At 61.8% G+C, this 27343-nt stretch overlaps 1 protein-coding gene across 2 annotated transcripts; it reads left to right on the top strand.

The window, feature by feature from the left end:
• Window positions 1–168: 168 nt before the first annotated feature.
• NBEAL2 (neurobeachin like 2) lies at window positions 169–26991 on the top strand. Of its 2 annotated transcripts, none has more exons than XM_082753681.1 (55): window positions 169–327; window positions 4489–4577; window positions 5939–6082; window positions 6891–6972; window positions 7255–7367; window positions 7469–7551; window positions 8458–8543; window positions 9166–9433; window positions 9512–9618; window positions 9855–9938; window positions 10024–10107; window positions 10242–10340; window positions 11308–11879; window positions 11961–12093; window positions 12173–12292; window positions 12372–12699; window positions 12788–12870; window positions 13024–13116; window positions 13554–13725; window positions 14224–14357; window positions 14452–14611; window positions 14683–14785; window positions 15363–15516; window positions 15680–15838; window positions 15921–16080; window positions 16233–16318; window positions 16559–17260; window positions 17344–17522; window positions 17602–17761; window positions 18790–18927; window positions 19026–19331; window positions 19490–19639; window positions 20114–20271; window positions 20355–20479; window positions 20553–20673; window positions 20771–20928; window positions 21209–21342; window positions 21471–21578; window positions 21723–21818; window positions 21911–22035; window positions 22131–22271; window positions 22367–22497; window positions 22578–22687; window positions 22791–22908; window positions 22995–23092; window positions 23188–23304; window positions 23379–23468; window positions 23569–23678; window positions 23784–23956; window positions 24182–24276; window positions 24382–24498; window positions 24581–24742; window positions 24827–24975; window positions 25065–25200; window positions 26403–26991. In XM_082753681.1, exons 1-55 carry the CDS (start codon window positions 277–279, stop codon window positions 26505–26507), a joined length of 8259 nt encoding a protein of 2752 aa, XP_082609807.1. In that variant the 5' UTR covers window positions 169–276; the 3' UTR covers window positions 26508–26991. The 2 variants fall into 2 exon arrangements, with proteins under 2 accessions (XP_082609807.1, XP_082609806.1); XM_082753680.1 differs by lacking the exon at window positions 169–327 and adding an exon at window positions 2207–2549.
• Window positions 26992–27343: the final 352 nt, after the last annotated feature.

The raw sequence follows: 27343 nt of genomic DNA, 5'->3' as shown, positions 1-27343 counted from the left end.
TTTGGGGTGGGGGGCACCTCCCCGTGTGTGTGTCCCCCCCCTTTTTTTTTTAAAGCACGCACCTGGGGGAGGGCCCGGCAGCGGGGCGGAGCTGGCAGCCGAGCCGAGCCGTGCCGAGCCGTGCCGGGGGCAGCACCGTGCCCCCCCCCGGACCCTAAATCCCCTTCCCTTTTCCCTTTTTTTTCCCTAAAATTCACCCCAAACCCCCCCCCTCCCTTTCATCCCTTAGGGCTATGGCCCCCCCGGGGCGCTGAGCCCGGCTCGGCCCGGCTCGGCATGGCTTCCCGGGAGCGCCTCTACGAGCTCTGGATGCTTTACTTCGCCAAGGTGAGCCCGGACCCCCCCACCCCAAAAAAAAAACCCAAAAATTAAAATGTAGGGACCCCCACACTCCCCCCTAAACCCCCCTCCACCCCCTTTCACCCCCATCCCTCCCCTTCCCCCTTTACAACCCCCAAACCCACGCCCCCCCCTCAAAATTTAAGGTTTCCTTGCCCCCCCCCTTGCTTCCCACCCCTAAATTTTTGGGTTTTTTTGACCCCCCCTTCCCATTCCCCCTCCTCCCTAAATCCCCCCCCCCCTCATAGTTTAGGGCTTCCCACCCCAAAATCCCTTTAAATTTAAGGCTTCGGTGCCCTCCCCCCCCCCTCGCCCTCCTCTTCCCCCAAATGTGGGGGCTCCGCGACCCTCCCCTAAATGCCCGGGGGGGTTTGGGACACCCTAAAAAGCCCCCCCACAGCCACCAGCCCCCCTTTTATCCCCAGCTGTGCCCCCCAACCCTATTTTTTTGTGTCCCCCCCCCCCCCCCCTCCAGCAGCAGGTGCGGTGACATTGGAGCCATGTCCCTTATAGGGGGGAAATTTGGGGGGGGTCCCATAAATTGAGGGGGGGTCCTATATCTTGTGGGGGGGATCCCATATCTTGTGGGGGGTCCCATATTTTGGGGGGGGGTCTCACATCTTGTGGGGGGGTCCCTAATCTTGAGGGGGGTCCCATATCTTGGGGGGGGTCCCACAAATTGTGGGGTCGGTGGTCGGTCCCATGCTTTGGGGTTGGGGACGGGGGGAATCTGCTCCGGACCCCCTCCTGGTTTGGGGTTCCCCCCCCCCCCCCAAGCGTATTTTGGGGAAAAAAAGGGGAATCTGGAGTCAGGGAGGAGGTGGTGCTGGGATACCGGTCACTGGGGTGCTCCCAGTTTGGGGACTGGGATGCGCTGGGGGGGCGGGCAGGGGGAGGTGTGTGGGGTGTGGGGGGCGTCCTGTATGGGGATATCTGTGGTGCCGGGGGGTGTGGGGGGTTATAGGGACAGGGGCTTATAGGGGTAGGGGCTATAGGGACGGGGGCTATAGGGACGGGGGCTATAGGGACGGGGGCTATAGGGACGGGGTTATAGGGGCAGGAGGTTATAGGGACAGGTGTTATAGGGACAGAGGCTATAGGGACAGGGTTATAGGGACAGGTGCTTATAGGGACAGGTGCTTATAGGGGCAGGGGCTATAGGGACAGGAGCTTATAGGGACGGGGGCTATAGGGACAGGTGCTTATAGGGACGGGAGCTTATAGGGATGGGGGCTATAGGGACAGGTGCTTATAGGGACAGGTGCTTATAAGGACAGGGGTTATAGGGACAGGAGCTATAGGGGCATGGGTAATAGGGGCAGGGCTTATAGGGACAGGGTTTATAGGGGCAGAGTTATAGGGACCGGGGCCATAGGGGCATGGGCTTATAGGGGCAGGTGCTTATAGGGACAGGGGTTATAGAGACAAGAGCTTATAGGGGCAGGAGCTTATAGGGGCAGAGGCCGTGCCACCGGGGCGCGCACACCGCTGTGGGGACGTGTCACGCTGTGCAGGTGGGCACTCGTATGGGGCCATCGGCCACACGCTCCTATAGGGCCACACGCCACCCCAGTGGGGTGTACACCCACGGGGGACGCGGTGACCCCAGCGGGGGGTGGCTTTTTGGGGACAAAAAGGGGCGGACGAGGAGCCCAGGTGCCAGCGGGGCCCCATACAACTTCGGGGGGGCGCACGGAGAGGTGGCGGCGGTGGCACAGGTGACACCGGGGTGGTGACATTGGGGTGGTGACATCGGGGTGGGGACATCGGGGTGGGGACATCGGGGTGGGGACATCGGGGTGGGGACACTGGGGACGGTGCCGATGTCCTTATGGGGTCGGTGGCACGGGGCGGGGGCGCGGAGACCCCGGTGGCCCCCCGCGGGGCGCGCGGCGCGGTGACAGCGGCGGTGACAGCGGCGGTGACAGGAGGAAATGTCGTTGGGGCCGCGGGTGACTTGGCATTTCCTGACTCGTTTTACACAAGAACGGAGCAAAAAAAAAAAAAAACAAAAAAAAAAAAGGGGGGGGGACAGGAAAAAAAAAAAATTAAAAAAAAAAAGAGAAAAAAACAAGAAAATAGGAGCGAGGACGGGAGCGCGGTGTCACCGTCACCGGTGTCCCCACGCGCGTTTCCGCTCCCCGGCCTCGCCACCGCCCCTTCCCGCGGCGGCACCGGGGGCCATGGAGGCTCGCGGGGCCCCCCCAGAGGTAACGGGGTGCTGGGGGTGGGGGTCCCAAGGGTGCTGGAGGGGGTGGGTGCCACCCAAGGGTGGCACCCGCGGGGTGAGCGAAGAGGAAAAGGGGGGACGAGGAGGTTTGGGGTCGAGGGGAGGGAGGTGGTGGTGGTGGGTGCCGCGCGGGGAGGTGGGCACCCAAGGGTGCTGCGTGGGGTGGTGGGGGGGTCGTGGGGTGGTCCAGGGGGGAAGGCACCCAAGGGTGCTGCGTGGGGGGACGGCTCGAGGCGGTGCAGGGGAAGTGGGGCACCCTTAGGGGGTTGTAGGCACCCCGGGGTGCTGCGCAGGGTGCTCCGGGACGTGGGGCACCCTAGGGTGCTCCGTGGGGGTTGTGGGCACCCCAGGGTGCTGCACGGAGGCATGAGCACCTAAGGGTGCTCTGTGGGGTTTGCCGAAACCCCAGGGTGCTCTATGGGGTGCGCAGGGGCATGGGGCACCCTGGGGTGACACAGCAGGGACATTGGGGCACCCCAGGGTGCTGCATGGGGTGTACGGACCCCCAAGGGTGCTGCACGGGGTCCACAGGGACATGGGCACCTAAGGGTGCTCTGTAGGGTGCACAAGGGACATGGGGCACCCAAGGGTGCTGCACGGGGTCATGGGGCACCCCAGGGTGCTGCGTGGGGTGCATGGGGCCGTGGAGACCCATGGGGTGCACAGGCACCCAAGGGTGCTCCATGGGGTGCCTGGGGACATGGGTGGCCCAGGGTGCTGCATGGGGACAAGGGTCACCCTAGGGTGCTCCATGGGGTGCACAGCACCCAAGGGTGCTCCATGGGGCTCAGGGGAACGTGGGCACCCTGGGGTGCCCCATAGGGTCCCCAGGCACCCAAGGGTGCTCTGTGGGGTGCAGGGGTGCATGGGACACCCAAGGGTGCTCTGTGGGGTGCAGGGGTGCATGGGACACCCAAGGGTGCTCTGTGGGGTGCAAGGGGTCAGGGGCACCCTAGGGTGCCCCATAGGGTGCCCAGGCACCCAAGGGTGCTATGTGGGGTGCAGGGGGGCATGGGGCACCCAAGGGTGCTCTGTGGGGTGCAGGGGGATGTGGGCACCCTGGGGTGCCCCATAGGGTGCCCAGGCACCCAAGGGTGCTCTGTGGGGTGCAGGGGGTCAGGGGCATCCTAGGGTGCCCCATAGGGTTCCTGGGCACCCAAGGGTGCTCTGTGGGGTGCACAGCACCCAAGGGTGCTCCGTGGGGTGGGGGCTGGGTGACTCACCCCTTGCACAACCCCGGGGGCGGGGCCGGCGTTCTGCCCGCTGATTGGCTGGCGCCCGCCTGGAGAACCAGGTGCTCCGCGTGCTGATTGGCTGGCAGGTGGAGGGGTTGGGTCGCTCTGAGCGGTGATTGGGCAGGGGTCATCTTAGAGCAGCTGCGCCTGGTGCTGATTGGCTGGTAGGTGCTGTGGGGGACAGGTGCTCTGTGTGCTGATTGGTCGGCGCCTCTACAGGTTGTTGTGCTCTGTGTGCTGATTGGTCGGTTCCTCTACAGGTTGTTGTGCTCTGTGTGCTGATTGGTCGGCGCCTCTACAGGTGGTTCTGTTGTGTGTGCTGATTGGTCGGTGCCTCTACAGGTTGTTCTGTTCTTTGTCCTGATTGGTCAGTGCTTCTACAGGTTGTTCTGCTCTGGTTGCTCATTGGCTGGTGGCCCCCAGGGGTGTGTGGCTCCCTGCCGAGCTGATTGGCCAGCTGTTCCTGGGGGGCACGGCCTCTCTGCGTGCTGATTGGCCAGTCTGCAAGGCACTGGATTCGGACCGCGCTGATTGGCCGGTGGCTCTGGCGGGGGGGATCTCTGCGGGATCTGATTGGCCAGCACCCAGCCTGGGACTTCAGGGGTGCCCCCAGGGCAAAAATAATGGAAAAAAAGTAAAAAATAAAAATAAATTCATGACCTGACGGCCGCCCCCCCCCGGCAGAAGGACCTGGCGTACCTGCAGCAGTGGCTGGAGGCCTTCGTCATGAACTTCGAGAAGGTCATCGCCGTGCCCTCGCTGGAGCCCCGCAGGTGAGGGGGTCACCACCTCACCCCCCCCAAAAAAAAATAACCCACTCCAACAAAAAATAACCCACACCAAGACGAAATAACCCACCCCAAAATGAAATAACCCACTCCAAATCGAAATAACCCACTCCAAAATGAAATAACCCATGCCAAAACGAAATAACCCACGCCAAAAAAAAATAACCCACTCCAAAACAAAATTATCCCCCCCCCAAAAAAATAACCCACACCAAAACAAAAAATAACCCACGCCAAAACAGAATAACCCACACCAAATCGAAATAACCCATACCAAAATGAAATAACCCACGCCAAAAAAAAAATAACCCACGCCAAAATGAAATAACCCACTGCAAAACAAAAAATAACCCACTCCAAAACAAAATTATCCCCCCCCCAAAAAAATAACCCATACCAAAACGAAATAACCCACGCCAAAAAAAATAACCCACACCAAATCGAAATAACCCACGCCAAAACAAAATAACCCACTGCAAAACAAAAAATAACCCACTCCGAAACAAAATAATCCCCCCCCAAAAAAAATAACCCACTCCAAAAAGTTAGCCTCCCCCCAAAAAGAATACCCCCTTCCCAAATAAATAACCCACCCCCCTAAAAAAATAACCCATCCCCCAGAAAAATAACCCATCCCCCCCCCAAAAAATAACCTATTCCAAGAAAAAATACCCCCCCATAAAAATACACTGCCCCCGAAAATATACATCACCCCCAAAAATATACACACCCCAAAAAATATACACACCCCAAAAAATTTACACCCCCCCAAAAAAAAAAACAGGCCCCCCCCCAAAAATACAACTCTCCCCCCAAAAAATACCCTTTTCCCAAAAAAATAGCCACCCCCCCAAAAAAATAACTCGCCTCCCAAAGAAATAACCCACCCCCCATAAAAATATAACCCCTTATAAAAGAAATAACACCTCCCCCCCAAAAAAAATAACCCCTCCCCCCAAAAATAACCCACCCCAAATAAATAACCCACCCTAAAAAAAATAACCCACGCCACTAAAAATACCCCTTGAATACCCCTTCCCCCCAAAAATACCCCGCAAAAAAAAGAATAATCATCCCAGCCCCCCCAAAAAATTATATTTCCCTTAAAAAAATAACCCCCCCTTAAAAAAAAATCCCCCCCCCCTGCCCTGGGTTCGCAGCCGGGGCTGGGTTTTGGGGTTTTTGCTGCAGCGCCGGAGGCGGCTCATCCGCTGCCTCGCTCGGTGGTTTGCAGCCATCCGGCCCCGCGGGAGGCTGGTGGGGGGGGTGTTTTATTTATTTTTTGGGTGGGGGAGGTCCCTTTCTGCCCCATCCTAAATTTTTTTGTCTCCTTTTCCCCCCCCCAGGCCGGAGGATTCGGCGTCGGAGATCCCGGTGCTGCCGCGGGAGGTGCTGCAGGTGCTGAGCCAGAGGCTGGCGCAGTGCGTGGGGCAGGGCCCCCGCCTCGGGCAAGCCCTGCTGCTGCTCAAGTTCTTCATCATCATCTGCAGGTGGGTGACCCCCCCCTGGACGAACAGACCCCCCCCCAAAAGGACAGACCCCCCCCTGGATGGACAGACCCCACCCCAAAAGGACAGACCCCTCCCCAAGTGGATAGACACCCAGGGTTGGGGGAGAGGAGGGGTCCCACAGCTCCGTGGTGGCTCCCTGGGTGCTCGTTCCTCCCCCAGACAAATATTTGCCCCCCCCCCCAAAAAAAATATATTTATTTTGCCCCCCCCAGGGCATCTTTACCCCCTCCCAAAGCGTGGATTGCGCCCCAAAAGTGCATCCCCCTCAAGCGCATCGTGTCCCCACACAAGTGCATCACGTTGCACCCCCAAAAAAATGCACTGTGCCCCCCCAAAAGTGCACTGTGCCCCCCAAAAGTGCATTGTGCCCCCCCAAAGAATTTAATTGTGCCCCCCCCAAGAATTTCATTGCCCCCCCCCCAAAGTCCATCACACCGTCTCCCCAAAAACCTCATCCCGCACCCTAAAATGCATCGTGCGCCCCCCCAAAATGCATCGTGCACCCCCCAAATGCATCGTGCCCCCCCCAAATTCATAGTGCCCCCCCCAAAAAATGCATTGTGTCCCCCCCCCTCGCCACGGGTATATTTAGTGCTGGAGGGGGGCCAGATCCCAAACAATGGGGCTGGGTGGTGCGGGAGGACACGGGGTCAGCCGAGGACGTGGCGCCTTATCCCACCCCCCCAGCCCATTATCTCCCCCCCGGGGGTGTTATAACCCCCCCCCCGGGTATATTGTGCCCCCCCCGGGTATATTTTCCCCCCCCACGGCGTTTTCCACCTTGCAGGAATTTGGAGAACGTCCAGGCGGACAAAACGCCCGGCTTCATCCCCGAGGTGCTGGCGCTGCTGCGGGGCTGTGCGAGCAAGGTGGGCACCGTGACCGTGACACCCCCACCCCAAAGGGGTTTTAGGGTCCTGGGGGGGGCGCTGAGCACCTGCGGGACCCCAAATTTTATCTTTTTTTGGGGGGAAAAAGGAGAGGGATGGGGGAAAGGAGAGGGACCGCTTTGCGCCTTCGTGGCGCACGGGTGGGATGGAGCAGGGAGAAGGCGGGCTGGGGGGGCTCTGGGCGTGTGTGGGGGGGGTTGTTAATTATTAATTATTAATTATTTGGGATTAACCGTGCTCTGCACACCCCCCCACACGCAGCTGAGAAGCGGGCAGGAGGAGGGGGCGCAGCTGGAGAGCGTGATGCTCTACGCCCTGCACCTCTGCGAGTGCCTCTTCGACCCCTACCAGACCTGGCGGCGGCAGCTGAGCGGGTGAGCCCCCCGGGGGGGGGTGAAAAAACAACGTCCCCCCCCCCAAAAAAAAAAAATATTTGCACCCTTCACATCTCCCCCCCTCACTCCTCTCCTTCCAGGGAAGTCGTCAGCTCGCAGGAGAAGAGCAAGTACAAGTTCGCCCCCGCCGCTTTGCCCCCCGAGTTCGATGCCTTCTTCCAAGGTAAATCTGCGCCCCCCCTTTTTTTTGGGGGGGTCCCGGGGCCAAATCTTTTTATCCGTGCTATCAGCACCACCTGAAGCTGTTTTTGGTGGTTTTTTTGCACTTTATTTTTTTTTACACCCCCCCCCAGAGTACTCTGGACTTAAAGGGATTTCACGGGGATTAACTCAAGGCGGCTTTCCGGGGGGGGGGGGGAGTCGCTTTCGGAGCCCCCCACAGCCCCAAAACCTGAGCTTTCGAGGCTAAAATTTAATTTCTTTTGATTTCAATCGCCTAGAATTGACTGGAAGGGGAAACCCTGCGAACGCAGGTGCGCTCCTCCAGTCCGCCGCCTGGCAGTTCTTGCAGGATGCGCCCCCCCCCCCTCCTTTTTGGGGCAAAATCCTCCTTTTCCACACATTCAGCGCATTCACCTTATTTCGAAAGCCCCGAGAAACAAAGCAAATGGGATTTTTTGGGCGAGACTGATGACTTCAGGGCACCGAAGCCAAGCGATCAGCGTCTTTTTAACCCAATTTTTGGCCGTCGTGGTGCACGGGGCTGACAAAAATACAGCCTGGCCGGGAAACCCTAAAAACCCCATAAATGAGCCGTGAAGGGGAGCCCCCCCCCCGGGCAAAGGGGTTGCAGAAAGCACCTAAAACTCCCGGCAAGCTGTTACCCGTGCCGGCCGTGAATCCCCGCCGAGCTCGATTTTAGCACAAAACCCCGGGGTTTTAGAACAAAAAACTCCCCCCCGCAGCCAAAGCTGCCCAAATCCGAGGTGTATGTGCCCCATTTCCCCCAACAGGGTCCAGTGCCACGGATTCCGGAGTGTGTTTTGGGGTGGGATGGGTGGAAAAGGGAATTCTTGCCCTTTTTTTTGCCACCTGCCCCAAGCGCCCCCGTCGCCCCTTGTCCTTGCAGAGAGCTTCCAGCCCGGCGGGCAGCTCCCCGACGAGCTCCAGCTCCGGGTCATCCACCTCTTCGGGGCCATCCTCTCCGGGTCCAAGGTATTTTTGGGGTGGGGACGGGGACAGGAGGGACACAGGGGGGTCCCCACGGCTCTGCCAAACCCTCACTGCCCCCCCCGATGGGGCTGGGTACATCAGCACGGGCTGGGGAGAGGGAAACCAAGACCCAGCCCCAAGCCTGATCTGTTCCAAGCACGATGCTGGGCTGGAATTGAACTGGAATTAAACAGCTTGACTTCCAAAAGCCTTTCAGGGTCACGGTTAGAAATCGCAGCCTGGGTGACGCCCTCAATTCACCCTAAAAAAAAAAAACAAAGTGAGGGCGAAGATAAAGAGCAGTCCTGGCCGCTCGGCTCCGGGGCAGATAAGAGCACCTTGGGTGGATAACTCAGTGCCGAGCACACGTGGGCTGTAATAAACTCAGAGCTCAGAAATAGCAGGACTTGATTAACAGTTCCAAAACGTGCTTTTTTTTTTTTTTTATTCAATTAATTTGCCAGCACCGGGCAGGAAAGCATCACGTAGCGACCTGGAGCGCTGCACGCATCGCCGGGGCTGGCTTAGACGCGGGGTTTTACCTTGGTGGCGGGGAGGGGGGGGGGAAAAAAAAAAAAAAAAAAAAAAAACAGGAATAAAATAAAAATCTCTTTGCTCCCGACAGCCCAACGCTCTGCAAGCCATCACGCCGGCGGCGCTGGAGGTGCTGCTGGGGGTGCTGAGGCGAGCGGGCACGGGGCCGGCGCCGTGCCCGGGGCTGCTGGAGCTGACGCTGCGCGGCGTGGTGGCGGCGGTGCACGCGCTGCACGCCAGCAGCCCCGGCCCCGTGCCCCTGCGCTCGCTGCTGGACGGCTACTTCAAGGTGCTCAACGCCACCCCGGCCTCGGCGGCGCCGGCCGGAGGCCTCCTCGCCCTGCGGGTGCAGATGTTGGGTAAAAACGGGAGGGTTTCGGGCGGTGGGGAGGCGGGTTTGGGGTCGCGGAGGGTGCTGAGAGGGGTTTTTGTTGTAGATGCCATCCCGGCCATGCTGAGCTGCGACGACCGGCCGGTCCTGCAAGCCGTCTTCCTCAGCAACAACTGCTTCGAGCACATCATCCGCCTGCTGCAGAACAGCAAGGTAGCTGCACTGCTTCGTTTTTTTGTTTGTTTGTTTGTTTTTTTGCATCCTCACCTCCATCCTCATCCTCCCCGGCTCGAAACGGCTCAAAACGGCTCGAAACGCCAGGCCACGCTCCAGGAGCCGCCCCAGCACCTTCCCCACCTCGCCCTCACCCCAAACTGGGGCAGGGATGGTGCATGACCCTATTTTTTCTCCCCCTACACCCCGACCTGGCCTTTCCTTCCTCGCCCCAGCTCTACCTCAACAGCACGCAGGAGGCGGGTGAAGCCCAGGACAAGCTCCCCGTGCAGCCGCCGACGGGTGGTGGGCTCCAGCAGGTATTCTGTGGGGCTGCCCCACAGCACAGCTGCCCAGTGGGGTCGGGGGAGATGCCCACAGCCCACCCACCCCCCTGTCCTGCAGGTCTTTGACGTCGGCTCCGATGCCATCGCGGTCCACGCTATCGGGGTGCTCACGGCCATCATGAGCAACTCGCCCTCGGCCAAGGTGGGTGAGGAGGGTGGACGGCACCCGGCGCAGCTGGGGTTGGGGTTTTTTTTTTTCAAGCTGCGAGGTGTTTTGGGACAAAGCAGCTCGTCCCGGGGGCTGCTGCAGAGCCCGACGTGCCCGGGTGCTTGCAGGAGGTGTTCAAGGAACGCATCGGCTATGCCCACCTCTACGAGGTGCTGAGGAGCCAGGGCCAGCCCACCCAGCGCCTGCTCCAGGAGCTCCTCAACATGGTGAGTGCTCCCGTGGCTCCTTTTTGAGTGCTGGCATCCTATAGGGGAACAGTGGGGTTGGTCTTTGCCTGCTGCAGCCCCTTCTTTCACCCCCCAGTCCCTGCTGGGTCCCCGTGGTCCCCATCCCGAGGTGGCCTCACTGCCTCGAGCTTTGAGTGGCGCTCAGCTTTGGGAAGATCTGAGCTTTTGGGGAGGGGTCTTGGGAGGGTTCCCCAAAATGCTCGGTGCACGGGGGTCTCCCAAGGGTTTTGGTGCTTGGGGGTCTCTCAGAGGCTTGGTTCGTGCAGGTCTCCAAGAGTTTATGTCTGGTGGTCGGGTTTCCCGAAACACTTGGTGCAAGAGGGTCTCCCAAGAGGCTTGGAGCACAAGGGGCTTCCAAGATCCTTCATTCACGAGGGTCTTCCAAGGCCCTTGGTTTATGAGGGTCCCCCAAGACCCTTCATTCACGAGGATCCCCCAAGGGGCATGGTTCACAAGGGTTTCCCAAGACCCTTCATTTATGAGGGTCTCCCAAGGGGTTTGGTTCATGAAGGGTCTCCCAAGGGTCTTGGTTCACAAGGGTCTCCCAAAGTCCCTTCATTCACAAGTGTCTCCCAAGGGGCTTGGATCACAAAGGTCCCCCAAGGCCCCTCATTCACGAGGGTCTCCCAAGGCTCTTGGTTTACAAGGGTCTCCCAAGAGAGGTTTCCCAAGAGTCTCCCAAGGGACTTGGTTTATGGGGGTCTCCCAAGGGGCTTGGATCACAAGGGTCTCCCAAGGGACTTGGTTTATGAGGATCTCCCAAGGCCCTTGGTTTACGAGGGTCCCCCAAGACCCTTCCTTCATGAGGGTCTCCCAAACCCCTTGGTCCACGGGAGTCTCCAAGACGCTCGGCACACAGGGCTCACCACCGCATACCCAGGCCAGTTGGGAGGAGCATCCATCCCTCTCCCCGTGCCCTCACCAACCATCTCCTATATTTCAACAGGCGGTGGAAGGCGACCACAGCTCCTTCGCGGCGCTCCCCATCCGCAATGAGCAGCCTCTGCTCCTGCTGCTGGCCTGGCTCCCCTCGCTGTCCTGCCGCGAGCTCCAGCTCTTCCTTGCCGAGCGCCTGCGCCGCCTCTGCGAAGCCTCGCTGCCCGGCCGCCTCACCTGCGTCAAGGCGGGCATGGTGGGCAGCCTGCTGGCCGCCCTGGCTGCCGAGCCCGCCCTGCCTCCCTCCTGCTCCGAAAATCTGCTGGAGCTGCTGCGGGAGCTGGGCGGCCTCTCCATTCGGCCCGGCGAGCTGCGGCAGCTGCTGCGGCTGCTGCGGCGCGAGCGGGGCCGGGGGGCGCATCCCTACACGGCGCCGGTGCTGCGGGCGCTCTCGGGGATGGCACGGGCTGAGGGACCCCCTCGAGCTTTGCAATATTTCGACCTGACCCCCGGCATGGCTGGGATCATGGTGCCCGCTGTCCAAAAATGGCCCGGCGGCGCCTTCGCCTTCCACGCTTGGCTCTGCCTCAGCGAGGAGGAGCCCGGCCCGCCGGCGAGGCCGAAGAGGAGGCAGCTCTACAGGTGAGGCTGGCCAGGGGACGGGAGGAGGATGATGAGGGTGAGGTGCAGCCATCCCCACCGTGCTGTCCTCCCTTTCTGCAGCTTCTTCACGGCCAGCGGGACGGGCTTCGAGGCTTTCTTCACCGCCGACGGCATGCTGGTGGTGGCCGTCTGCACCAAGAAGGACTACATGACGGTGGCGCTGCCGGAGGTGGCCTTCAACGACTCGGCCTGGGTGAGTGACATCCCCGTCCTTGTCTCCATCCCCGTGGTGGGGACAGGGACGGGCTGATGCCCTCTTCTCAACCCCGCAGCACTGCGTCGACATCGTCCACGTCGCCGGCCGCCGGCCCTTCGGCCAGAACGTGGTCAGCATCTACGCGGACGGGCACCTGCGGAAGACGGCGCAGCTCCGCTTCCCCTCCCTGCACGAGGTCAGGGACCCCTCCCCGGCACCTCACCCCGCTCTGGGTGGCACCTTGGGGACTAAACACCGCTCCCTGTCCCCTGCAGTCCTTCACCTCCTGCTGCATCGGCTCGGCGGGGCACCGCACCACCACCACAGCCATCGGCAGCAGCCACCCGCCACCGTCCCATGGGCCGGAGCTGGCCTTCCCCCCACACCCTGCTCTCTCTCGCTCACAATCCTTCCCCGCCGCCCTGGGACCCCACGCCTGGACCCCTCTGCAGCCCCCCACCGAAGGGGTGGTGGCCACCACGGCGGCCGGCAGCCAGGACACCGAGTGGGGCACCCCCACGTCCCTCGAGGGCCACCTGGGCTCCGTGGCCATCTTCTGCGAGGCGCTGCAGCAAACCCAGGTCAAGGCGCTCTTCTGCTCGGGTACGTGGGGGCAGGGGGACATCCACGGGGGTGCTGGGGGGGTCCACGTCTCCAGCCCTTCGCCGCTCAGCCCTTTTTCCTCCCCCAGGTCCAAACGTGGCGTCCCCGTTTACGCTGGAGGGCGACCTGGTGGAGCTCAGCAGCAAGCTCCTGCTCTACTACACCCCACAGGTGAGGGCTCCCATTGTGCCTGTCCTCCCCAGGACCTTCCCCTCATGGTCCTCGGGGTCCAACCCACCTCATCTTCCCCCGGTGACGTTTTTGGGGTGATGGTGGGGACCCAAGTGTCCCCGAGTCCTCACGGGGTGCTGTGCTCTCTTCCAGGCCTGCAGGAACAACATTTGCCTGGACCTCTCTCCCAGTCACGGCCTGGACGGGAGGCTGACGGGGCACAAGGTGGTCAACTGGGACGTCAAGGTATGCTGGGTGTAGGGTGGCTCGGCCTGATTCACCCACCCCATAGCTTGGAGGCAGCCAGGCCTCACCATGGATGTGGGGCAGGGGGTGCTGGATGGCCCTGGTGGTTCCCCTGGGCCCTATGGGGGGGAATCAGGGGAACATGTGGTATGGGATCTGTCAAGGACCCATGGGTCCACCAAGGGTGATGGCCCCTGGGCCACCAGGGTCAGCCCTGGAGGTCCTCAGTGTCCAGGCTGGGCACCATGGGTGGTTGCTGCAGGGGAAGAGCTGCTTTTGGGGCACCTTTTGGGGTGTTCCCCAGCTTGGGTGAGCTGGCAGAATGATCCCTGGGGTCCCTGGCCCCAGATGGACGTGCGACCTCCTCCTCTACACCCCCATCACCACGCAGCCCCCGGGGACACCCAAAAAATCTCTCGCCTCCCCCCCCCTGGCAGGACGTGGTCAACTGCGTGGGCGGGATGGGCGTCCTGCTGCCCCTGCTCGAGCAAGTGGTGAGCAAGAAGGAGGAAGCCGAGGACGAGCAGGAGACCAACGACCTGGTGGGGCCAGAGCTGACGTCCTCCAGGAACGCCCAGGGCATGCTGATCCCCCTGGGCAGGTCCTCAGGTGAGGTCCCCGAGTGGGGTGAAGCAGGAGCAGTGCCGTAGGTAACCCCGCTGCCACGTGGGCTGGGTGTCTACCACGGGCAAAACCTTGCCCGGGGCACCAGGATTTATGGGGCAGTGGAAAAACCATCGCCCTCGTTGACGTCTTTTGAGGTTGTTACGACCTAATTAGTCATAAATGAGCGGTTCTGGGAAGGTGAGGGTGGCTCGAGCCTGCCTGGCTCCGGTTTTGCTTTTGCATGCGGTCCCTGGTGTCCTGCACGAACCTGACGTGGGTTCATGCAGAAGCCTTGGTGACATGAGATTCCTCCCGATACCCAGCTGCTAATTTTCGGGCAGAAAAATGAGGTTTCTCAGAGCAACCTGAGCTTTCTGCTCGGTTAAGTTTGGGGGAAATAGGTGAAGGGCCTATTTTGTGGTGGGGTCACCAGGCTGCAGAAGGGGGAAGGACCCTGGTGGGAGCGAGCTGGTGGCTCCCAGCTCTCCCCATGCCTTGCAGAGAGCAGGCTGGAGAGGAACAGCGTGGCCGCCTTCCTGCTGCTGGTGAAAAACTTCATCCAGCACCACCCGGTGAACCAGGAGAGCCTGGTGCAGTGCCACGGGCCAGCCATCATCGGGGCACTCCTGCAGAAGGTAGGGAGCTGCCGCAGCCACCGGGCTCCATCCCAAAATCGCTGCCCAAACCACCACAAACCCCCCCTCCTTATCGCCTTATCACCCCGAGCAGGTCTCCGGCCCGCTGCTGGACATGAGCACGCTGATGGCCTCGCAGATCCTGATGGAGCAAGTGGCCTCCGAGGGCAGCGGGCTCCTGCTGCACCTCCTCTACCAGCACCTCCTCTTCGATTTCCGCATCTGGAGCAACAGCGACTTCGCCGTCCGCCTAGGTGGGGGCAGGAAGGGCACCCGCGGGGCTCCCCGGGGCCCGGTGGTGGCCGCTCACCCCCTCTCCACGCAGGTCACATCCAGTACCTGGCCAACGTCGTCAAGGACCACAAGCAGCGCATCCGCAAGAAGTACGGGGTGCAGTACGTCCTCGACTCCATCCGGACCTACTACGGGTGAGCTGCTGCTTGTAGACGGGATGCCCGGCCCCCAGGCACTGCTATTGTGGTGGGCTCGAGCCCTGGAAGGTGCAGTTTGGGGTGGACGCCTTTTATTTGGGGTGGACGCCTTTTATTTGGGGTGGACGCCTTTTATTTGGGGTGGACACCTTTTATTTGGGGTAGTATCCCCTCTGCGAGCACGTCATGGGGAAAATCTGATGGAGCATTATGGTGTGCACAGGACCTTCTGCTCCCCATGCCCCATCTCCAAGCTTTGCATGGTCTCCAACACCCAGATCTGCCACTGATTAGCCCCAAAATCCACCCCAGTAGTAACTGGGGGCGTCGTGGTTCCTGCAACAAGCTGATGCTCTTTTCTTGCCTGACCCCGTGGCTTTCTGCAACGGGATGCTCACACCCTGCAGAGACCCAAACCTGTGGGCTGGGTGTTTCCTGGGGTGCCTGTGGGGATGCTCACGCTGTCCTGGAGCTCCTCAGGCTCCGTGGTGGGATTTGGGATTGTGCTGGTGATGGGTAAAAGGGCAGCTGTCCGCATCCCCAGCGGGAACATCCCCGTGTGTCTCTTCCCCAGGGCCTCCAGGGAGAAGTCCACGACGACGGACGACATCAAGACGGTGCAGACCTCCCTCTTCAGCCTGGTGAAGGACTTCTTCTGCCGGAGCTTCTCCGGGGAGGAGATGCAGAGCTTGCTCAACTACGTGGCCGCGGCGCAGGACGAGCAGCAGGTACGGCGCCTGGATGCCCAGATCCCACCACGCCGCCCCAAAAAGAGTCCCCAAACACGTAGGGCTGGCCTTGCTCTTGGGAGTAGCTCAGCGAGCAGGTGGGGAGAAGCCACTGAGACCCCGGTGGGGTGCGTGGAGGACAGTTTGCACCCTTTGCCTGCAGGTCTGTGGGGCGCTGGAGGTGATCCACAGCCTGCTGAAGGGCTCGCCCGCCCAGGAGCAGCTCTTCGCCTTCCTCTTCGAGCCGGGCCACGTGGAGGTCCTCTTCTCGCTGCTGGTGCAGAAGAAGTTCTCGGATGAAGTGCGGGAAAGGGTCTTCAAGGTGAGAAGGGGGTCCCCGTTGTCATCCCCCGAGGGTGGGGGCTTCTCCACGGGGCCACCGCCACCCCTCTGTGCCTCGCCAGATCCTCTACAAGATGCTGAAGTACGAGAAGGTCCCCGAGCGCTGCAAGAACCGCCTGAAGCTGAAGGACATCGGGTACCAGGGGCTCATCGCCTGCCTCAGCGACGTCCCCGGCTCCATGCTGCTCTTCCGCTGCCTCTCGGAGCAGGTCCTCGGGGCAGGTACCGTGTCCCCTTTTTGTCCCGTCCTGGTGGCACGCCACAGGGCCATCCTGGTGGCTTCCCACCCTGGTTCAGCTTAGTGGGGCTGGCTGGAGGTAGATCTGGGGAGCTTTGGTGGCTTTTGGGGACCAAAACTCTCTCCTTGCCTGCAGATCCTCCCAATTATAAGGACCTGGTGGCCGTGGTGTACCTGTCCCACCGGGCTGAGCTGACCGTCCGGCTCGATATCTGCCGCAAGGTGAGCAGAGCGAGGTGCAGGGGGTGCCACCATGGGGTCACCACGGGGCTGAGCTCCCCCGTGGGATCACGGGGACATGGGGACAGCGAAAACACCCCACAGTGGGACCTGGGGTTGCTCAGAACCACTGCCAGCCAGCCTGACCGCCCTGCTCCTGCCCTTTGGGGGGCTCCAAGCCCCCCAAGAGGTTTCCTGGAGCTGAGGTGACCCCGCTGGGTGTCTCCCCCTCTCATCCCACAGCTCTTCCACTTGATCTACGCGCAGCAGGACATGGTGAAGCAGCTGGCGAGGCTGGCGGGCTGGCAGGACACGCTCACCAAGCTCTACGTCAAGGAATCCTACGAGTCCCGCCAGCACAGCCTGAGCCACTCGAGCAGCGGGGGCTGCCTGGAGCTCCTGCGCCTCTCCGAGCCCCCCGGCAGGGACGGAGGCACCGAGACGGGAGGGAAGGAGGCGGTGGGCAGCACGAGCCCCCCGCCCGCCGAGCTGCAGGAGCTGGACGTCTTCCTACCTCTGGGCTACGAGGCCTCGGACCAGGAGCTCTCCGAGGGCTTCTCTGACCACTCCACCTCGCCGAGCGGCCGCGCCAAGTCCTTCCACTCCTACAACTTCAAGTCCTTCGACTCCTCCGACCGCGCCAGCCGCTCGTCCTCCAACCCCGGCGACGTCCCCTTTGACGGCGTCTACCACCCGCTCTCGCCCTTCTCCACCTCGCCCTTCGACCTGGGGCTCGACCTGGCCAGCACCAGCTCCATCGCCACGGCCGAGAGCGGCGCGCAGACGCCCGCCAGCGGCCCCGGTACCCCCTCACCCCTGGAAAGCTTCAAACCCTTCCCGGGGATGCGCACCCGCAAGAGCTCCAGCCTCTCCAACGTCCTGGATGAGAGCAGCTACCAGGACGCCCTGCCCAGCGACAACGTCTCCAACACCAGCAACCCCCAGGTGAGCGCCGAGCCGTGCCGCCCGCCTCCTTTTGGGGAAATTCCAGCTGGGTTTCCTAAACATTTTTTCCACCTTTCCGGCAGCAAACGCCCGAGGAGGAGCTGTGCAACCTCCTGACCAACATCGTCTTCTCGGTGACGTGGCGAGGGGTGGAGGGCTGGGACGACGCGGCGTGGAGGGAGCGCGGGCAGGTTTTCTCCGTCCTCACCAAGCTGGGCACAGCCTGCGAGCTGGTGAGGCCCCCCGACGAGATCAAGCGCAGGTTTGTGGGGGTTTAAAGAGGGTCAGGGTGGAGGCTACGGGGTGGCGGGGACCCTACAGAGCTCCCCGCTGTCCCGCAGCCTGCTGGAGATGATGCTGGAGTCGGCGCTGACGGATCTGAAGGAGTCGGGGCCGGCCGCCCTGCCTGGCCTCACCCAAAATGCTCTCAAGCTGCTGCGGCTGCTGCAGGATTTCTTGTTCTCCGAGGGACACAACAACCAGGCCCTGTGGAGCGAGAAGGTGAGCGGCCACGGGCAAGGTCCTGACCCCAAGGACGACTCTAAACCCTTGTGCTGCCCCCCCAAGCCTGCGGTTAGCCTTGCCCCCAAACCCTGCCCCTACACCCATAGCCCGTAAATCTAACCCTAGAAACTAACCCAAGCCCTAATCCTAAAACCTAACCCATTAACCTGTAAATTTAACCCTAACCTCTAAGCCCAACCCTAAAACTTAGCTCCAGCCCTACGCTCTTGCCATAAACCCCAACACTAACCCTAAGCCTTAACCCCAACCCTAAGCCTTAACCCCAATCCTAATAGTACACCTTTGCTGTAAACCTAACCCTAATCCTCAACCCTATTGCTAACAGCTAACCCTGATGTTAGCCCTAAATCTGTAGCCCATAAACCTAACTCTAGGAACTAACCCAAACCCTAATCCTAAAACCTCACCCTGGCTCATGACCTCTAAACCTCAATTGTAAACCTAATCCTAAACCTTAACTTTACTCTCTTGCTATGAGCCCTAATCCTATAGCCTGTCTGTCCCTAGTCCCTAACCCTTAACCCTACACCCTTATCCTAAACCCAAACCCTATACCATAATCCTATACATTAAGATCTTTATCCCTGATTTATATAAACCTAACCCTGAACCTCAACCCTAACCCTACATCCTTGCTGTAAACCCTAGCCCTAACTCCTAATCCTGACCTTTAACCTTAAACCTACGCCCTTGCCATAAACCCAAGCCCTTATCCCGATCTAAACCCTAATTTATAACCTATAAATCTAACCAGACCTCCTAAACCCTAATCCTAAACCTTAACCCTACATCCTTGTTATAAGACTCAACCCCAACCCCAATCCTAACCTTTAACCCTAACCCTACACCATCCCCATAAACCCCAACCCTAAAACCTTTCCCCTGCCCCTAATTCCTTCCCCTCCCCATAACCCAAACTGGTGTCGAGCGGTGGCTGGGAGATGGGGACCCGGCTCCATCTTTGGGGCTGCAGACGGGGGGCTCACTGTGCCCCCCAACCCCAGATCTACGAGGGGGTGAGCGGCCTCCTGGACAAGCTGGGCGTCTGGTACCACCTGGCCAACGGCACCTCCGACCTGAAGGAGATGGCCCAGACGGGGCTGCGCGTCCTGGTGGGCTACATCATGCTGCAGGACCCCCAGGTGGGTCCCCTGGGGCTCTAGGGGGATGACCCCAACCTTTTTAGGGCCGGGCAGGAGGCTTCACCTCACGCCCCCGTGCGTCCCCTCTCCCCACCAAGCTGCACTCGCTGGCCTACGTGAAGCTGCACAGCCTGCTGCAGACCGCCTCGGCCCCAAAAAAGGACGAGGCTTGCTACCTTTTGGGCAAGCTGGAGACCCCGCTGCGGCGCTCGCTGGACGCCAAATCGGAGACCTTCTCCTGGCTGGTGCCCATCGTGCGCACGCTGATGGACCAGTGCTACGAGACCCTGCAGCTGCAGCTCTTCCTGCCCTCGCTGCCCCCCACCAACGGCAGCCCCACCTTCTACGAGGACTTCCAGCTCTTCTGCACCAGCCCCGAGTGGAGGAGCTTCATCGAGAAGCACGTGGGTGGCGCGGGGAAATCTGTTTGGGACCCTCTTCTCGGGTTTAGAGGTGGCTCTCGTGTTGGAGTGCCACCAAGCTGGGACATCCCAAACCCATGCCAGGGTGCTGGTGCCCTGCTGAGCACCCTACAGACGTCTCCTCTCTTCCACCCCTGCAGGTGCAGCCCACCATGGCCCAGTTTGAGATGGACACATTCGCCAGGAGCCACGACCACATGTCCAACTTCTGGAACGCCTGCTACGATGCCATGATGAGCAGCTCCCTGCGGCGGGAGCGGGACAAGGCGGACAGCAGGAAGATGTTCCAGGTACTGCCTCCTCCTCGCCCCGGGGACGTCTCCCTGGGGACATGTTCCTTGTCCCAGGGCCGTGCTCCTCACCCCAAGGACGTGCTCCTCACCCCAGGGATGTGCTCCTCACCTTGGGGATGTTACCCTGGAGATATCCTCTTGATCCCAGAGACTTCATCCCAGGGATGTGCTCCTTAACTTGGGGATGTCATCCTAAGGACATGCTCCTCACCCCAGGGATGTCACCCCAGGGCCATGCTCCTGACCCCAAGGATGTCCCCCTAGGGACATGCTCCTCACCCCAGGGATGTGCTCCTCACCCCAGTGATGTGCTCCTCATCTTGGGGATGTCATCCTAAGGGCATGCTCCTCATCCCAGGGATGTCACCCTGGGGATGTTCTCACACCACAGACATCACCCCATGGACGCGTTCCTCACCCCAGGGCCGTCCCCAAGCCCCAACCCTCACCGTCACCTCCCCTTTCCACCAGGATCTGGTGCTGGAGCCGGCGGCGAAACGCGCCAAGGCCGAAAACGCCCGGCACGCCAACGTGCTGAAGCAAGCCAACAACCACCAGAGCACCGTGCTGAAGCAGTGGCGCTCCCTCTGCCGCCTCCTCACCTCGCCCCGCTCCGCCTGGGCTGACCGGTGAGCACCCACACCCCCACCTCAGCTCCAGTTTGGGGTACGGGTGCGGATCTGGGGGTCCCTCACTCTCACCTGCCCCCCAGGAACCCGCCCGAGGTTCGCTGGAAGCTCTCAAGCGCCGAGACCTACTCGAGGATGAGGCTGAAGCTGGTGCCCAACCTGAATTTTGACCAGCACTTGGAGGCCAGCGCCCTGCGGGACAACCTGGGTGAGGCTGGTGGGCACCCAGGGGTCCTCGTGTTCCCAGGGGGGCTGCCCGCTGATCTCCCCCCTCGTTCCAGGAGCTGATAACCTCCACAACCCCGCTGAATCCCTCCCGCTCGCCATGGCCAAGGAGGCCAAGGTGAGCGAGCTGGAGGACGACCAGCTGGCCGAGGAGGACCTCCCAGTCCTGGACACGCAGTGAGTGTCCCCATCCCCATCCGTGACCCAAAGTTCCTCACTTGGGGGTGTCCTCACCCTTTGGGGGTGTCCTCACCCTTTCCCTGTGCCCCCCCAGGGCCGAGCCCAAGGAGCAGAACCAGCGGGAGAAGCTGGTGGTCTCGGAGGACTGCGAGCTCATCACCACGGTGGCCGTCGTCCCCGGCCGCCTGGAGGTGACGACCCAGCACGTCTACTTCTACGATGGCAGCAGCGAGAAGGAGGAGACGGAGGGAGGTAAAAGGGCACGTGCCTCGGAGAGCACGGGGAGGGGGGACAATCTCTGCCCAACCCCTGCTCCCAGACAGCCTGGAGCTCCTCAAGGGGGTCCCTGCAGCGCAGCGGGGTGAAGATGCCCCCATCCATCCCCTGTCCCACCCCAAAGCCCACCTCCCGTGAGGCCAACCTTTTGGGGTGCTCTCCCTGGTTCCATCCCCAATCCCTGCCCTTCATCCCCTGCCTCTCCCCCATTCTGGGTGCTCGCTGAACCCCCCTGGGCTCTGTGCTCCCCCGGCAGGGATCGGCTACGACTTCAAGCGCCCCTTGTCCCACCTGCGTGAGGTCCACCTGCGCCGCTACAACCTGCGCCGCTCCGCGCTCGAGCTCTTCTTCATCGACCAGGCCAACTACTTCCTCAACTTCAAGAAGAAGGTGGTGCCACCCTTTTCTACCCCCGAGCCCCCCAAGCTCCAGCCGGGGCCCCCCTGGAGTCACAGGACCGTGTCGGGTCCACGTGGGGACCTCGAGCATCAGCAGGGCTCTCGCTTCCATCCCGGCAGGTGAGGAATAAGGTCTACTCCTGCATCCTGGGCCTGAGGCCCCCCAGCCAGATCTACTTCGGCAGCCGCTCGCCCCAGGAGCTGCTGAAAGCCTCGGGGCTCACCCAGGTACCCGTGTCCCCCCTCCCCATGTCCCCTCCGAGGGTGCCCATGCAAAGGGGAGTGTCCACGCGCCCCCCTGTGGGGCCAGCTGTGGGGTTCACTCCACCGTCTGCCCCCAAAATCATCTCGGCCACCCCCTTTTTGCTCCAGAAATGGGTTCTGCGGGAGATCTCCAACTTTGAGTACCTCATGCAGCTGAACACGATCGCGGGGCGCACCTACAACGACCTCTCGCAGTACCCGGTGGTGAGCTCCCCGTGTCCCCCCAACCCCGGGCTGCCCGGTGGCCCCAGGTCTCCCCCCAAAAGCCTCACCCACCCCCATCCTGACCCCCCCAGTTCCCCTGGATCCTGCGGGATTACGTCTCGGAGACCCTCGACCTCACCGACCCGGCCGTGTTTCGGGATCTCTCCAAGCCCATCGGGGTGGCCAACGAGAGGCACGCGCGGGACGTGAAGGAGAAGTGAGTGCCCCAAAAAAAAAAAAAAAAACAGGGACTGTGGGGGGTGTAGGGACTGGGGCACCTTCCCTGACCCTGCTGCTTCCCCCCACTACCAGATACGAGAGTTTTGAGGACCCCACGGGCACCGTGGACAAGTTTCACTACGGCACGCACTACTCCAACGCGGCGGGCGTCATGCACTACCTGATCCGCACCGAGCCCTTCACCACGCTGCACATCCAGCTGCAGAGCGGACGGTGAGCACCCCGGGGAGGGCGGGGGGTGGAAGAGGGGACACAGAGCCACCGCCGCCACCGCCGGGGTCCCACGGTGTCCCCCCCGTTGCCCCCAGGTTCGACTGCTCGGACCGGCAGTTCCACTCGGTGCCGGCGGCGTGGCAGGCCCGCATGGAAAACCCCGTGGACGTCAAGGAGCTCATCCCCGAGTTCTTCTACTTCCCTGAGTTCCTGGAGAACCAGAACGGTACCAGGGGGGAACGGGGATGGGAATGGGGACAGGACAACTGGTTTCCTGACCCTCTGTCCCTTCCCTGTTGTCCCCAGGCTTCGACTTGGGCTGCCTGCAGATGTCCAACGAGAAGGTGAACGACGTGGTGCTGCCGCGGTGGGCACGCTCCCGTGAGGACTTCATCTACCAGCACCGCAAAGCCCTGGTGAGATGGTGCAGCCCCCATCTCCTTTCCCACTGGGGAAAGGTCCTTTTTGGGGGGGCAGCGGGCGTCCCCAGCCCCCCCGTGACACCCCGTGCCCCTGCAGGAGTCGGAGTACGTCTCGGCACACCTCCACGAGTGGATCGACCTCATTTTCGGGTACAAGCAGCGAGGCCCGGCCGCCGTGGAGGCCCTCAACGTCTTCTACTACTGCACCTACGAGGGTGAGCTGCGGGGACAGGGGGTGGGGGGCACCCAACGGGTGGGGCCTCATTAAAAATCCCTCCTGTTCCCCCGTTCCCATCCCCAGGCGCCGTGGACCTGGACGCCATCGCCGACGAGACGCAGAGGAAGGCTTTGGAGGGCATCATCAGCAACTTCGGGCAGACGCCCTGCCAGCTGCTCAAGGTGGCTCAGTCCCCCCAAAAATCCAAGCCCCCCCAGCTTCGTTTCAAGGGGTTCTGCCCCCATTCTCATCGCTCTCACCCTCTCCCTTCCTCCAGGAGCCCCATCCTGCCCGGCTGTCGGCCGAGAGCGCAGCCCGCAGGCTGGCCCGCCTGGACACCCGCCCGCCCAACGTCTTCGAGAACCTGGACCAGCTCAAATCCTTCTTCGTGGAGGTGGGGACAGGGACACGGGGTGCTGGGGGTGCTGGCGGCGAGCGGGGCACCCACCAGCTGTGTCTTCCCCGCAGGGCATCAGCGACGGCGTGGCCTTGGTGCAAGCCGTGGTCCCCAAAAACCAGGCGCACTCCTTCATCACTCAGGGATCCCCCGACGTCCTGGTGAGCGCAGGGAAACTGAGGCACGGGTGCTCCTCACCGGGAGGGTGCTGGCGTTGGGGGTCTCCCAGGCACGTCACCGCTGTCACCTCCCTCTGCCCAGGTCACCGTGAGTGCCAACGGCCTGCTGGGGACCCACAACTGGCTGCCCTACGACAAGAACATCTCCAACTACTTCAGCTTCACCAAAGACCCCACCGTCTCCAACGCCAAGTGAGTCCCCGTCCCCGGGTCCCTCGGGGCCGCGCGAGCTCTCCCGGTCCCTGCGGTGCCAGGAGCGTGTCCCTGCCTCCATCCCGTGTTGTCCTTCCCCCCCAGGACCCAGCGTTTTCTGCAGGGCCCCTTCGCCCCCGGCGCGGACCTGTGCTCCCGCACGCTGGCCGTGTCCCCTGATGGAAAACTGCTCTTCAGCGGGGGACACTGGGACAACAGCCTGCGCGTCACCTCCCTGGGCAAAGGGAAGGTCGTTGGGCACATCACCCGGCACATAGGTACGGTGTCACCCTCCTTCGGGGTGCCAAGGGGACCTGGGAACACGCAGGGGACATCTCTGAAGCCCTCAGGGCTCGTCCAGGCTCCACCAGGGCCAGGATGGGGCTAGCAGCAGCTCCGCGCCCCAAAGCATCCCTCTTGGTGCCACCTGCTGGGGTTGGGCTGCCAAGACACACACGGGGACAGGGGCCCGGCGGCTCACGGTGTCTCTCGGGGTGTCACAGATGTTGTCACCTGCCTGGCGCTCGACCTGTGTGGCATCTACCTCATTTCTGGCTCCCGGGACACCACCTGCATGGTGTGGCAGGTCCTGCAGCAGGTACGGGGCTGCGCCGTGTGCCGGCTCTCGGGGTGAAGGTGCTGATTTCTGGGGCCTTACGGTGGCGCAACGAGGTCCCTGATGTCCCCGTGTCCCTTCTACCAGGGCGGATTCTCCAGTGGCTTGGCCCCCAAGCCCGTCCAGGTCCTGTACGGCCACGACGACGAGGTGACGTGCGTGGCCATCAGCACCGAGCTGGACATGGCCGTGTCGGGCTCCAAGGTGAGCCGTGGATGGGTGGCGAGCCTCATCCCAGGGAAAACGGCACCGGCCATCGCGCCACCCTCATCCTCTTCCTCTTTAGGACGGCACCATCATCATCCACACCATCCGCCGGGGCCTCTTCATGAAATCCCTGCGGCCGCCCGCGGAGAGCTCGCTGCCCGCCGCCGTCACCCACCTGGCCGTGGGGCCCGAGGGGCAAATCGTCACCCAGACGGCCGTGGGCGAGCGCGCCTCCCTCAAGGTGAGGTGACAAAGCCGGGCTGCGCCTCCCCCTTTTCCCCGGGTCCTTTTGATCCATCATCCTTCCCCCTACTCCCTCCCGCAGGACAAATTTGCCCTGCACCTCTACTCGGTCAACGGGAAGCACCTCGCCTCCGTCCCTCTGGACCAGGAGGTGACAGCCATGTGTGTGACGGAGGAATTCGTGGTGCTGGGGACCATGCAGTGCGGGCTGGAGATCCGTGACCTCCAAAGGTGAGGGCTGGCACCCCGCTGGTGCCACCAGCACCCCCTCGGGATGCTCGCGGGGTGCCATCCCCCAAATCTTCTCCCCCCTTTTGCAGCCTCCGGGCGGCGATGCCCCCCGTGCCCATGCGGGTGCCCGTGCACAGCGTGTCGGTGACCAAGGAGAAGAGCCACATCCTGGTGGGGCTGGAGGACGGCAAGCTGATCGTGGTGGGGGCCGGGCAGCCCGCCGAGGTGAGCACGGCCCCTCCTGGCTGTGGGGCTGGGGGTGGCAGTGCGAGACGGGGGGAGGTCACGTCACTGTGTCCCCGTGTCCTGCTGATATGGGATGGGATGGGATGGATTAGGATGGGATGGGTGGGCTAAGTTGGGTTGGGGTGTGTTGGATTGGGATGGGACGGATGGGATGGATTAGGATGGGATGGATTAGGATGGGATGGATTAGGATGGGATGGGTGGGCTAAATTGGGTTGGGGTGTGTTGGATTGGGATGGGATGGGATGGATGGGATGGGATGGGTGGGTTGAGTTGGGATGGGATAGGATGGGATGGTTTGGATTTGGATGGGATGCATGGTTGGGGTGGGGTGGGTTGGATTGGGATGGGTTGGGATGGGGTGGGTTGGGATGGGATTAGGTTGGGGTGGATGGATTGAGTTGGGTTGGGGTGTGTTGGATTGGAATGGAATGGGATGGGTGGGTTGGGATGGGATGGCGTGGATTGGGATGGGATGGGTGGATTTTGTTGGGTTGGGGTGTGTTGGATTGGGATGGAAAGGGATGGGATGGGAGGATTGGGTTGAGTTGGGATGGGATGGCTTGGATTGGGATGGGAAGGGTGGGTTGGGCTGGGTTGGATTGGGGTGGAATGGGATGAAATAGGTGGGTTGGGTTGAGTTGGGATGGGATGGGATGGTTTGGATGGGATGGGTGGGTTGAGTTGGGTTGGGCTGGGTTGGATTGGGATGGAATGGGATGGGATAGGTGGGTTGGGTGGAGTTGAGATGGGATGATTTGGATTTGGTTGGGATAGATGGATTGGGGTGGGATGAGAAGGTTGAGTTGGGATGGGATGGGATGGGATGGGGTAGGGTGGGACAGCCGGGATGAATGTCATGGAGCGGGACAGGATGGGATGGGGATTCACATACGGAAGGAGATGGGGTTTGGATGGCAATGGGGATTCAGATAGGGGTTGTGGGTAGGGATAAGGAAGGGATTGGAGGTGGGGATGGGAATATGGAAGAGGATGCGGATGGAGAAAGGATAAGGATGGGAATTGGAACGGGATGGAGACGGGACTGGGGATGGAAATTGAGAAAGGGCGTGAGCACGCATCTGTGCATGAAGATAGGGGTGGGAAAATGGAAGGGGACGGGGATGGGGACATGGAAAGGGACAGGTCGTGGGGTGGGTGCTCACCCCCCTCTCCCCTAGGTGCGTCCGGGCCAGTTCCACCGGCGGCTGTGGCGCTCCACGCGCCGCATCTCGCAGGTCTCAGCCGGAGAGACGGAGTACAACCCCAACGAGGCCAGGTCCTAGGCTGCCACCCCACACCCGGCCCCGCCGGGCTTCCCGCAGCTCCCGGCCCCTCCTGGGGGGCACGGCGACAAAGGGGGGGGACCCCGCGACCCCCCCACATCAGCGCCCCGAGCCCCTGGCGAGCCGGGGGGGTGAGGAGAGGAGGGGTGAGCCCCGAGCTCCCCGCAGCCGGGGCTGCGTGCTCGGCCCCTCGCCGTGGCCTTATTCAGCCCCCCCTCTGGGCTGGGGGGACAGCAGTGGGGTGAGGGGGGCGAGGAGGTGCCCGGGGGGGACCCCTCGCTGGGAAGGGGGGTGCTGTGTGTCCCTCCCCCCCCCCCACCAAGCCCGCTGGCCAGGAGCCGGCTGCCCCTTTCCCCGACTGTTTTTTTTTCTATCGATTTCTAGCTCTTTTACATAAAAAAAAAAAGGAAAAAAAGAAAAAAAAAAAAAGAAAAAAGAAAGATTAATAATATATCTATCTATAAGAAATAAACGTGCACAAGGCCCTTGTCTGCCCCGAGCTGTCTCTGTTGGGGACGTTCACCCCCCCCCCCCAGGCTGTGTTTTTGGGATGCGGCGAGCCACGGGGCCCTTTCTTCCTGCCCTACATAGCGGGGCCAGCCTGGCACGGGCTGTGCTCCGGGCAGGGGGCCAGCGGCCCCCGCGTGTCCCCAACTGGCACACGGGGACACGCGGCAGCCACCTCCCGTCCCAGCAGGCACACGTGTCACGAGCGTGTGGGGTCTCAGCCGGGTCCCCACGAGCACCGCGGTGCCACGAGCGCAACCATCCCCCCCTCCCTCCCCATCCCCACAACCCCTCCAAAAACAACAAAAAAAAACCCTTCCCCACCTCCC

Source organism: Aythya marila, assembly GCF_965140915.1.
Source record: "Aythya marila genome assembly, chromosome: 2".
NCBI classification, from domain to species: domain Eukaryota; kingdom Metazoa; phylum Chordata; class Aves; order Anseriformes; family Anatidae; genus Aythya; species Aythya marila.
Note: the sequence above shows the minus strand (reverse complement) of the source record. Positions and strands in the feature narration are given on the sequence as shown.

Bases quoted from the DNA above. Each gene is read 5' to 3' on its own strand.
- NBEAL2 (XM_082753680.1), top strand. From the start codon at position 2,274: ATGTCGTTGGGGCCGCGGGTGACTTGGCATTTCCTGACTCGTTTTACA. The intron at 10,108-10,241 runs GTGGGTGAGGAG...GGGTGCTTGCAG, and splicing joins GCAACTCGCCCTCGGCCAAG to GAGGTGTTCAAGGAACGCAT. The intron at 21,343-21,470 runs GTGGTGCCACCC...CCATCCCGGCAG, and splicing joins TCCTCAACTTCAAGAAGAAG to GTGAGGAATAAGGTCTACTC.